This window comes from Notamacropus eugenii, chromosome 6, assembly GCF_028372415.1.
Source record: "Notamacropus eugenii isolate mMacEug1 chromosome 6, mMacEug1.pri_v2, whole genome shotgun sequence".
NCBI classification, from domain to species: Eukaryota; Metazoa; Chordata; class Mammalia; order Diprotodontia; family Macropodidae; genus Notamacropus; species Notamacropus eugenii.
In genome coordinates this window covers 296,920,159-296,932,670 of record NC_092877.1, presented here as the reverse complement: position 1 = coordinate 296,932,670, position 12,512 = coordinate 296,920,159, and the positions used below count along the sequence as shown (strand labels likewise).

Genomic DNA, 12,512 nt, shown 5'->3' with positions numbered 1-12,512 from the left:
TCAGTTTGTTTGGGGCCCTTATTGCCTTCTTTCAAAATGTGGATTCCAGTGGAGGATATAAGTTGTCAGTAACCCCTTAAGCTATGTTACCCCCTTTCCAGTTAAATATTTCTGTAACTACATCTTGTATGCTGATACTCTTGTCTAATTCCTTAATTTTTAGTATTTTGCAGTCTGCTTACACTCTCTTCATATATCAAAATATCAGGGTGATGTATAATGTAGGTCTAATTATCCTGGCATAACAATTAGAAATCAGACAATATTATTTATAAAACGACCTCCTTGAATATTCTAGCAAAGCAGTCACATCTAAGAGATTGATCTTGCAGGAGGTCTCAAAGAGTCATTCTACTGAAACAAAGACCAAGCTTATGGGTACAAATTGACCTCCTTCATCAGGGGCTGGTCACCTTGAAAACCTTAGTAGCTATGAAAATATATCTATAACTAAGTTATGATTACTGACACTGTCACTAATTCAAATCAATTCAATTAACATTAAATGCCTAGTATATGTGAAAATACAAAATGAGAAAATAACCCAGTCTCAGGGCTCAAAGAGTTTGCAGTTTAATAGAGGGAATAAGATTCATAAATAAACATGATACAAGGTAGAATTTGATAAGTGAGATAAGTAAGAGGATGAGACAAAGTACTATGGGAGGTCTGAGGGAGGAAAAATCACCTTCATCGAGGGGTTTCAGGAAAGGCTGGAACCTAAGTCGTGAGGTGAATTTGTGTAATCAGACCACCAACTTTTTGGAGCAAAGAATAGCAAATCTGAAGAAATCATAAAAATGGGATAGGGCATACAATCAAAACATCTCTAACCCGACTAGTTAAAATAAGCCATTGATGTTGAAAATATATAATCCAATGGGTAAAAGAAGAGATGTTAACAGATTATTATGATTTTCTAAAAAAAAAAAAATTGAGCTGATGGAAACTAATAATCCAATGAAGAGCATGAAAGAGCTCCTAATTTATTTCAGCCAACAATTTGATCTCTTTGCCAAGGAAAGAGAGAGATGGCTGCCAAGAATAACACTGGCTAAAAATATGAACTAATTTGTAAAATCTCATGGAGATATATGATGGATAATAAGACAGTAGGAAGAAAACAAGTTTATGAAAAGCTTAGCAAAGTCTCCACAAATCCAGAATATCCTCAGGGCATTTAAGGATAAACTTGGAAGGAAGATGATGAAGGCATGAAAAATAGGAAAGGTATGTAAAGATTATCTTAAAGTTTTCTACATCAATGAAAGTGGAACCATCACATTGAGACTCTATTATAGTCCCTGATACGTTGCCAGACAAAATTGGAATGGCACTAAGGAAAAGAAGGATAATGAAAGAGCAGGTAGGTGTTCATAGAGGAGGCTCATGCTACTATAGGCAGTGCAGTTTTGAAGGCAATGAAGGATTGATTCACAAGATATTTGGAAGATTGTTGGGGGTGGGGAAGGAAAGTACCAACCTCCCAAAAAGATTGAGAAATACTCTAGATTACTAACCCATATGCCTACTTCTACATTGTTACAAAGTGTTTGAGAATAATCTGCACATGCATTGAGATCATCCTTAATGAACGTACAAGGAAAGAACAGGCAGTCTTTCACAAATAAAATTCTGCAGCAGATCACATTTTTTCAATCTTGTAATTGATTTAAAAGTGCCAAGAATATTGTTTATTGTCTATGAAAAAATACTTGGTTCAGTAGAAAAAATACTACCTTAAAGGCTCTTCTCCAACAAAGTATTTTCGATTCAAATAACAAAATCATATAAATGATGTGATAATAAAGATAACCTATGATGAAGTGAGGTATAAAACAGCTTGCCAAGAGTGTTTGCTGCAGTCAGATGCTTATGTAGCATGGAGTACAAATGAAGAAGGATTCCCAATAGATAATGAGGTCCTCCAAATGTTCTTTGCAGATGATCTAATGATTGAACCAATTCCTGGAACATTGCAGATCTTCTTAAATGAGATTAATAATAACTTAAAAGAGTTTTGCCTGAATATGTTCCAAGGGAAAACTAAATGGATGAAGAATGCCTATTGTAAAGATTATGATATGCTATTGTTCGCACAAGCCATACTACTACTTGTAATATCTATGTCTTGGACAATTCCTGTGGATAGACAATGAACTGAGTCTAGAGTTGAAGAGCAGAAAAGAGGATTGGATTGCCTTTAGGAAACTTTTTAAATGACCCAAAGTTTTTCTGTGACACAAATACCTATATTTTAATGTGGATAGTCTTCTGGTGATCTTATAAGACTAAGACAGAGAATAACACAATTTCAAAATAATTAAGGTTGTAGTTCACTAAAAGGACAATGGAAAAACATATGGTGGGTGTGAGTAGGCTATAACATTTTATACTGTGTAAAGAATGTTTTCAGAAAGAGAGATGACTGGAAAAGATCTCTCTCCTGAGTAGAGAAAGGAATAGTTAATGTTCAATCATTGAAAAGCATAGAATCTAGATTTTAAAGGAAGATCCATAGCACATTGGGTAGACTCTTTCTGGATGATTTATGAGAAGACATAGGTAAGAGATACATAGGATGAAAAGGTGTGGGTGAGTTGCAATCTACACAGTTAGAAATAGTCCCCCCATTGATGACATTACAGATCTATCAAATACAGAAATACTCAAAAGATGCTTTAATATCCTCATTATAATCCTTTCCCCCCTTTTTAGAAAAGAAGTTTTTTGGACACTTTTCATTTTTGTATAATTTTCGCTTCTGGCCACACCCCTTTGGTTGAACCTTCCTCTCACCTTATAATAAAGAAAAACAATTAAGCAAAAGCATGCAAATACAGGGAGTGCACCTGATGACATGTGCAACATTCTGCCATCTTAGTCCCTTGCTTCTCTGGCAGGAAGAAAAGCAAGATATGTTTCATTTGGATCATTTCTTTTTGAGGGAAGTTGGCTGAAGATGACCTTGGCATGAGTTCTAATTTGGTTTTCTGTAATTTTCTATAGCACACTGTAATGTTATGCCAGATTAAATAAGAGCATCTGGTGGACTGCCATGAATCCATGAGCTCATTACATTAACATGGGTGCTCTTTTCGGCAGTGCAGGTCACACCTCATTCCTGTCTGCCCAGCCTGTGTAGCCCTTTTTCATATCCGTCTATAAATCTGCTACAGTTCTGTAACTGCCTTCCATAAATCTGTCCACCCAATGTCCTAGGGGTCTTCCGCTGGTTCTCTGGACATTGCATGGACACCAGTGGAGTCTGTGTGATTTCCATAGTATATTTTATTCCAAAATCTCTTTTAGTATTATAGGTCTAAAGTTTCTTCATATTCATTTGTGAAATCTGAATTTTCTTTTGGTTAAATACTGATAATTCCCATTAAAGTCCAATGCTGAGGCTTCATAGTGGCATGGAAATAAAGCTGGATTTTTCAAGACTATGCTAGTGGGGTATAAACCCTGGTAATTTCTAATAATAAGAAAAAGCTCCTAATATAGACCTGGTAATGGGTCATATATCTCTTGTCCAAGGACCAGTCTCCCTAGATTTGGGGAGGCTTGTTACTGGCCACAGTAATTGGCCACAAGGCGATGAATGTTTTTGGTTATAACCCCTCTCAAAATTATGGTAGAATTGTGATCTGCATCAGGGGAGGGACTTCCTACTGAAGAAATCGCAGAACCCTGAAGTACCTCACTTACGGTTGCCAACAACCAACTTTGTTTTGTAACAGCATTGTTAATGGCTCACAGCTAAAAGCGGTGGTTGAATTAGAAAAATCCACTGAAATCTTGGCCAGTTGATTTCCTATTTAAAACATTGTTCCTGTGAGAAAATTTCTTGTAATTTTTTTTCACCTAATATTTTTTCTGAGGCATAACTAATTAATGATATTTGAAGGGGTATGCCTGTGTATATAACCAAAAATGTTTGCCAGTAATTATTTTTTTAACTGATAATTCCCCATAGAGGTCTTTGGAAAGGATCTTTGCAGAACTATCATTTCAGAATGCTTTCTTAAGATCATTTGCTAAGTTACCTATCTATTCTTTAACACGAGATATATACAATATTCAATACTCATAGTGCCTGGGTTTTGGAAAACCCTTTCTCAACTCGTCCCCAGTGTCAAGCTTCTTGGTCATTGTTATTTTCATTTACATCCGTCAGATGTGTGCTGGTATATGTTTAACAACTACCTCTCCAAAAAAGAAAAAAAATGTACATATACTTAACAACAACAGAAGTCTCTGAAGCATCCAGTCTGGAATTTTCAATAGGCTATTAGTGAGGGGAAATATCACTTTCTTAAGTGTTTCTTACATTTCTCCTTTCTCTAGGAACAAAGTAGCTTTGGGGAACTTGTTTTTAGTTTCCTGGAATAAACTGTGCACACAGCTGACAGTGAAGACTATATATAGTAAGCATTAAAATTTGACTTTTAGGGGCATATGTGGAAATTTAGGAAAGGATTGGACATTGAGACATTCCTGTGTAACTTAAAGGATCTTGGTCTTATCTTTTCAATAACTCATAAACTATAAATTACCTCAGTAAAAGAAAACTTTCAATACAACCAAAGGGACAAAATGTAATCATTTGTGAAAGTTATAGTCACCTTATGAGCTCCTGTCAGGCAGTCAATTTCAACTTCAGAACAAGCCGCTCCTTCAACGTAGTATGGAAATGGGTCTCCTTCCCCTTTCTCCCAGTCCATATTTGCCTTATAGCCTCTGGTGAAAGCAATAAAACCTGTGACATTAGCTTTAGTGTGAGAATAAGATGATATCATTTTTATTTTGAAGCCTTTTATTGATATATTTTTTGATATAACTTTCATTTACAACTGAGAGCTGTAATTCCTCCCTTCTCCCCACCTAGTGAGTCACCCATGATAATAATAAAAAAAAAAAAGAAAAAAGTTTAGTAAAATGAGTACATCAGTCTGACAGTATATAGTTTTCAATACCCATAGTCCCTTGACCTTTGCAAAGAAGGAAGAGGGGTGTGTTTTCTCAACTCTTTCCCAGGATCAAGTTCTTGATCATTAAAATTATACCTCTTTTTTGTTTCCTTTTTTTTTGTTATTTACATTTCCATCATTGTCAGAGGTGTGCTGGTAAACGTTTGACAACTGTCTCTCCATCAAAAAGCACACAAACTTTTAAATTTAATCTGCACTATTAACATTTTCTCCACCACTTTCTTAAATCTAGACAATCAACAAAACAATAAATCAAGGCCTAATTTGTTACATTTGTTGACTTCTGAAATGCAAACATTCGTACTATTAACTTAGCAGTCGGCTCTTTGTAACCATTGTGTGTTGTTTTCCTCATTCTGCATCAGTTCATGTCTTAATGCTTTTCTGAATTCTTCATAACCATTATTTCTTATGACAGTAATATTCTGTTATATTTATCTGCTACAACTTATTTAGCTACTTTGCTTCGATAAACAGCTACTTTATTTCTAGTTTTTTTACTAACAAAAAGAAGTGTTGCTATCAATACTTTGATGTAGATGTGACCTTTCTCTCTTTGTCCTCTTTGTGGGTTGTACTTTATGGAGGGATCTCTGAATCAAAGGATAAGGATATTTTCATAACTTAAAAAATATAATTACAAATTGACTTCTGGAATGGTTGGATCAATTCATAGCTTCAGCAACAATTATTAGGATACCAGCTTTTCTGTAGCCCCTCTGACACTGATCTTCATCTTTTGTCATCTTTGCCAGTTTTCTAGCTGAAACTTCAGAATAATCTTAATTTGCATTTCTCTTATTGATTAATGATCTGCAGCAATCTTTCATATTTTATCCTGCAAGATATTCTCTTCTCTCTGGATTTTTGTGACACTGTGCTTTTGGTTCTCCTCCTACCCGTCTAAGTGCTCTGCAGTCTCATGACCCAACTGTGGGTATACCCCAAGGCATGGCCTAGGACCTCTTTCTTTCCCTCCCTTCCTTCCTCTCTTTCTCTTTCTTCCTTCCTTTTCTCCTTCTTTCCTTCACTCTTCTTTTTCTTCCTTCTTCTTCTTCCTCCTCCTCTTTCTTCTTCCTTTTTTCTTCCCTCTTCTTCTTCCTTCTTCTTTCCCTCTCACTTCATCATCTCTCATGGCATATCATCTCCATGAAGATGACTCACAGATTTATAGACTCAGTTCTAATGTCTCTTGAGCTCCAGCCCCATAGGACCATAGATGTATAGTTGGAAGGGACCTTAGAGGTCATTTACTTCAATTGCATCATTTTACAAATGAGGAAACTGAGAACTAGAGAGGTTAAATGACTTGTCCAAGGCCAGATTAAGTAAGTAGTAAGGGGCAAAGTAGAGATTTGAACCTAGGTCCTCTGACCCCAAAATCAGTGCTGTGCCTCTATACCATGATATTTTCCTTCACTAATGGCCTATTGAACATTTCAAATTGGATGCCTCAGAGATACCTCAAATTCAATGGAATTAAAACATGACACATCTTTCCTCCAAAACATATCCCTCTATCAAACTTTCCTACTTCTATAATTGTTGTTATTGTTTAGTAATTTTCCAGCTGTGTCTTATTCTTCTTGACCCTATTTGGGGTATTCTTGTCAAAGATACTGGAGTGGATTGTCATTCCCTTTTCCTGCTCATTTTGCAGAAGAGGAAACTGAGGCAAACAGAGCTAAATGACTTACCCAGAGCCATAGTTCTATAGAAGGCACCATTATTCTTCTACTCTCCCAGCTCCATAACCTCAGCATTATTCTAATCTCCCCACTCTCCCTCATCTTAAAATCCAATCCAATGTCAAAACTTGGAATAAGTATTTCTGCCTCCACAAGTTGGATTTTTTTTCCTATTTGTTACACATGGCATCTGATTTCCTGTCTTGGTGCCTTTTTCACTGGATGCCCTGCTCTCCCCTTTGCCTGGGTATTCCCTCCTCACCTCTGCTTCTCCCAGAAACCTCACTTTCTTCAACTCCTTCAGGCTCAAGTGCCCCTTTCTATATGATGCCTTTCCTGGTCTCCCAACTGGCAGTTCCCTCCCTAAGTCCTTTACATCTATTTTGTATTTATTTGTTCTCTATATATGTGTTGGATGTATGTTCTGTCCTTTGATAGAATGTAAGCTCCTTAATATCAGGGACTATTTGATTTTTGTCTTTATATTCTAGAGCCAAGCGTGCCTGGTACACAGAAGACACAAAAAAATGCTTACTGGTGGCATCACTGATATTATAATGATCAAATAAGACTGAATGGACCATGCATCATTTGAGTGATGGTGTTATTTCAGATGTCCTTTAGCCTGGTGTTGGACCTATTTAGGCTTTTAACTATATTCACCCTAGACACCTAAACTTTCCCTTTTGTTTCTCCTAATTTACACATCACTTTAGGATTTACAAAGTGTTTTCTTCATAATAATTCTATGAGTAAAGGAAGTATACGTGTGATTATTCCCATATTGTGTGTAAGAAAACTGAGACTGAGAAAGCCTGGTGGAAATAATTCTAGACTTAAAGTCAGAAGACACGACTTCAAGTTCCTGTTAAATAACTATGTGGTGCATGACTAATATGGAAATATGTTTTGCATAACTGCTCATTTATTACCTTTATCAAATTTCTTGCCTTCCCAATGAGGGAGAAGGGATGGGAGGGTGAGAAAGAATTTAGGACTCAAAATTGTAAAAAATAAAGGTTAAAAACTAGTTTTTATATGTAATTGAAAAAAATGACTTGTGACCTTGGTCATGCTTATAGGTTGTTACTAAATATTCTATCTTCTTACTACTTAGCAAACCTATAATTGCAATAAGAAATGCGGTGAAATAATCAGATGTTGCAATCTAGCCTTTTCTTGCCTGATGTGGTTCTGTCAGTCTTTATTTTTCATAGGATGCACCTCCAAGCCAACCTGGGATTATTCATAACAGTTTTCATTTACATGAAATTTTATGAGCTTATAGATTTAGATCTAGAAGGGACCTTAAAGATCATCTAGTTTAATCCTTTCATTTTATATACGGAGAAACTGAGTCCCAGGGAGTTGAAGTGACTTGCTTGAGGTTATGTGTTAAATGGTAGAGCAAGAATTGAAACCCAAGATCCAAATTCAGCACTTTCTGATTTAAGTATTTTTACATCCCATTTGAGTCTCATTTGAGTCCCACAAGAACCCTGTAACAGATAAGGAAATGAAGCCTTGAAGAGGCTAGCCTGATATATTGAGCACCAGAGATAGGACCCAAACCTAGGTCCTCATCTTTGGACTAAAAAGTTCCAGGCCCTTTCCACTAAACTACCAAATCTTAGAGCACCTTGGTGAGCAGCATTTCTCAAAATGTGGTTCTTGGTCCCTTGAGGGTCTTTGAGAAACTTTCAGGGGGTCTTTGAGGTCAATTTTTTCATAATATTAAGACATTATTTGCCCCTGAAAATACTCCTTCCTGTTCCAGTTATATGTCTCTGTGAGGTCATATTTTCTTTATATACTTCAACTGAAACAAAGTATCACAGCATGTTGAATACAAAAGCAGATATGAGAAATTTAGCTGTCTTTTGTTAAGCTAAATATTAAAGAGATTTGCAAAAATACGTAAAGCAATGCATTTGTAATTACTTTTTCATTTCAGAAGATATAAAAAAATTCAAAAAATGTTTTCTATTTTTGAGAAAATGTGAAAATTTATTTTTCATAAAATTTTACTTAATATGGAGTGAATTTACAATGAATTAATGACAGACATTTTAAAAATTATTGGTTTTGATTTCAAATATGGCAAATATTAATAGATATGACTCAAGTGAACAAAAGCTCTCCTGGGCCCTAGATAATTTTTAAAAGTGCTTAGGGGTCCTGAGACCACCAAAAAGTTTGAGAACTGTTGATCTAGATTAATTCTCCATATTGTATAGATAAGGAAATGGACTCAGAAGTCAAGTAGCATCTCTAGATAGGCACAGTCCTGAAATTTACAAAAAAGAGGAAAAAACTTCTTTTACCTGAAATATCCTGTAGCTGAAAGGCTGATTCTTTTTTCAAATGCTGTTTCAACCTGCAGAATGGGCATATTTATTCAAGACAAGCTTCTGTTGGAGGAGATATAAAAACTTGCAAAGCTCAATGCCCAGGGTGTGACTTTCTGAACTTGGGAATATAGGAGGTTATTGAAATTGGGAGGTCCTGACACTTCACCCTCTAGACCAGAGACTAAGCTGGTGGGTACTTAACTCTTCCCACTCTGGAATTCCTGCTCTGGGACCTACACAGTTATGATTGTGCGAGTGCCTCCCAGGGACTACTAGCTATCCCCAACCATGCTTCATTCATCATACCCAGCCACCTTCTTGCATGCCTTCTCTCTATCTCCCCACCCATTATCCAGTTCTAGAATTCTTTTCAAATCAATACTGTCATTGCTCCTGGAAAGGGTGTCAATCTACCCCTCTGTGGCTCCACTCACCAACCCTGTGGTTTTGTTTCCTTCCTTCCTTCCTTTCTTCCTCCCTCCCTTTCCTTCCTTTCTTCTCCCTTCCTTTCTCTCTCTCTCTCTATTTCTTGATATTGGTAAATTTTATTTTTTATTGTGAATTTAATTGTGCACAGAGGTTTGTATCAGAAATAGTGAAATTTTGTTACTCATGGTTTATTTTTTTAGGACATGTAATTGAATATATATGCGTTTAAAAAAGCCCAGAAATTATAACTGTCTGATTTTTTTAAACAAAAACAACTGGCACATCTCTATGTGTTGTTTTATCGTTAGAATGAAAACTCCTTGAGGTTAAAGACTCACTTTTGCATTTATATCACCAGAGCTTAACACTGTGCTTGGCTCATAGTAAGTGTTTAATGAGTGTTTTCATTCATTCATTCATTCATTCATTCATTCATTCATTCATTCATTCATATATGGAAGTGAAATCAGATGTCCAGTTTAGGCTATGCACCCTGATGTTCTAAGCCCACACAGGCCATGAAGTCATGTTTGTCATAAAATGACCATGTTCAACTTCTTATCCTGTCTAGAAGATCAGCCCAAGTACTATTTGGGATAAAGCAGGAGAATCCCCTTTGTGCCAGCTGACTAGTGGCTTTTTTGAAGCTGGGGAAAGACAGAGAAGTTTTTCTAATGTCTAAAATCATTTCTCAGAGTGTATTTTTCCAGAGAAGTCATTTTAGAAATGATACTTATGTTCCAGCTAGTTCATAGAAGCATGAGGGGGTACACTGGCAGAAACCTTATGAGCCACGTCAGGCATCATTTGACCCCTTCCCCCACTTCATCAAGGGTTGGCAATCCTCAATAGATAGGTACATGTACATATATTTTATAAACATATATGTATGTATATGCATATGTGTATATATGCACATGTGTCTATAAACACAGATGTGTGTGTATTCATTATCTTATCTATCTATCTATCTATCTATCTATCTATCTAAAGTATGTATTATATTTCTGTTGGGCCTTTGCTGTAACAAGAAAAGATCCATCGTAAAGTTTCCTTTCAACTCTGACTTACACATTCAGAAGTCTGAGTTCTGGAGATTGAAGTAGGGTAGAGTCACATCAGTTAGGCTAGGCATACATGATGTAATTCATGAGTTGATTGTGGCTAGCTTTTCTATAAAATTTCTAGAAATTTTTGGATGAGGAATTCTTGAGAGGTGAATACGTTCCAATGAAGTTAAATGTCACATTATGAGTCGGACTAAGATATCAGAGTTATTTTCATGGGCACATATTCCATATTAATTTAATCTTTTGTCTCTCTCCTGCTTTCAAGCCTTGGTGGAAACTCAGCTTAGTGGATGAAAAAGAGAAACAGAGACAGAGTGTTTAGTCTAAAGAAGACAAGACTTAGAAGTAGCACGCTGGCAGTGTTGATGTAGCTGAAGAGTTACCACAAGGAAGATGGCTTAAGGCTTGTCCTTAGCCCCAAAGGACAGGATTAAAAGCAGTAAGTATAAATGGCAAAGAGGCAGTTTGAGACCACCAAACATCCAACTTTTATTTTGGTTTCAGCTGTCCTTTTTATTAAAGCATGTCAGGGGAGTGAGTTTGTAATGATATATATTGTATGAGCTATGTTCTTTCCTTTCCCTGACGTGTACAGATGAATGCTGTATGCAAGCATACATGCATTTAGGGACAGTTTGTTTAATCTTTCACTTAGAACCCAGCTGGGGAAAAAGAATAGGGCATCCAGCATTTCCTACATTAGAACACTTGTCTTCACCCTCTCTAAGGCAAGTAGCAATTTGTGCCAGTCTTCCTGGATTTATTTCTTTTTCTCAGAAGCAAATGGGAATAGTACACTCACCCAATTTTCCCATGTGCCATCAGGATTTTTCTTAATGATGGGCTCAAGGCGTTTCAGGAGAATCTGACAGGCATTCTTGTGGGGTTAAAGATGGGAAAAAATCACATTGGAAAAAAACATTAATTCATTTAATTTTGAATGAAGAACTAGTTAAAATTAATTCATATTTATTTGGTGGTATAATTAGTTACATTAGGAACTTTTAGAAATAGGAACATAGATTTAGATGGGACCTTAGAGGTCATTGAGTTCAACTCCCCTATTTGACAGAGGATGAAACTGAGACTCAGAGAATGACTTGTCTAGGATCACATAGCTAGAAAGTTTCTGAAGTGAAATTTGAACTCAGGTTTTCCTGATTTCAAGCTGAGTTCTATCCACTACACCAGATTATCTCATTCTTTTCTTTCTTGCTTAATCCCTCTACAAATGTACCTTCACTTAGATCCTTGCTTTCAGGTTCTAATTTGAGAACCCTCAGGCTTTTTCCATCTTTTCCTCCATTTTTTTGTGTCTGTCCTTTCTTATACCTCCTTCCATTCCACTATTCCTAGCATTATCTTCTACTTCTCATGGATCAAACCTTTCCATATCTTATCACATTTCCCCTGCACTTTTAATAATACCAACTATCTTACTGTCAATATCTGCCATCCTTCAGATCTAAAATGGTAACAATGTCTGATACTTGCTGGCTTTAATCACTGAGAGAAGCATTTGCTCTAGACATGAAATGAAGAATGAAGAGGATGTTAAGTTTTCTATTGGATTGTCTATGATAATACTAAATGTGGTAGATATTACTAGTTCTAATAAGAATCCCCAAATGGGCCCTGATTGTTGACTTCTTTCTCTTCTTCACTACAAGCTCTGACCCTCTAGAATGAGTTAGATCTTTGTTTGTTCCCATGGTGTTCCCCATGCTTTGAGTTGGCTCTCTACTGGACCCAGTCATGGCCAGAGATAGATCTCATAGGTTTTTGATTCCCTCCTAATTTCATTCTGAAGAACATGTTAAGACACGGAATCTCAGAGCCATTTAATTGAAGCTATCCCTGAGCAAAAATCCCCTCTCTAAAACAACAAATGAGTGATCATCCAGCCTTTGTTTGAAGACCTTTTAGTAAGTGGCACCATGCTGCCATCTATGTTAGTTGATTCCTCTTTTGGATAGCTTT

At 36.3% G+C, this 12,512-nt stretch overlaps 1 protein-coding gene across 3 annotated transcripts in view; it reads right to left on the bottom strand.

Moving 5' to 3' along the window:
• Positions 1 to 12,512, bottom strand: part of LOC140509584 (aldehyde oxidase 2-like) — a 128,502-nt gene that overhangs the window by 30,620 nt on the left and 85,370 nt on the right. For 2 of the 3 annotated variants that reach the window (XM_072617220.1, XM_072617221.1), the window contains exons 29-31: positions 11,335 to 11,409; positions 9,007 to 9,059; positions 4,629 to 4,743 (exon numbers count right to left, since the gene is read on the bottom strand). In XM_072617220.1, coding sequence (XP_072473321.1) covers positions 4,629 to 4,743; positions 9,007 to 9,059; positions 11,335 to 11,409 — 243 coding nt within the window. Of the gene's footprint in view, positions 1 to 4,628; positions 4,744 to 9,006; positions 9,060 to 11,334; positions 11,410 to 12,512 lie in introns of those variants that run through there. The other variant, XM_072617222.1, reaches the window with a different exon arrangement.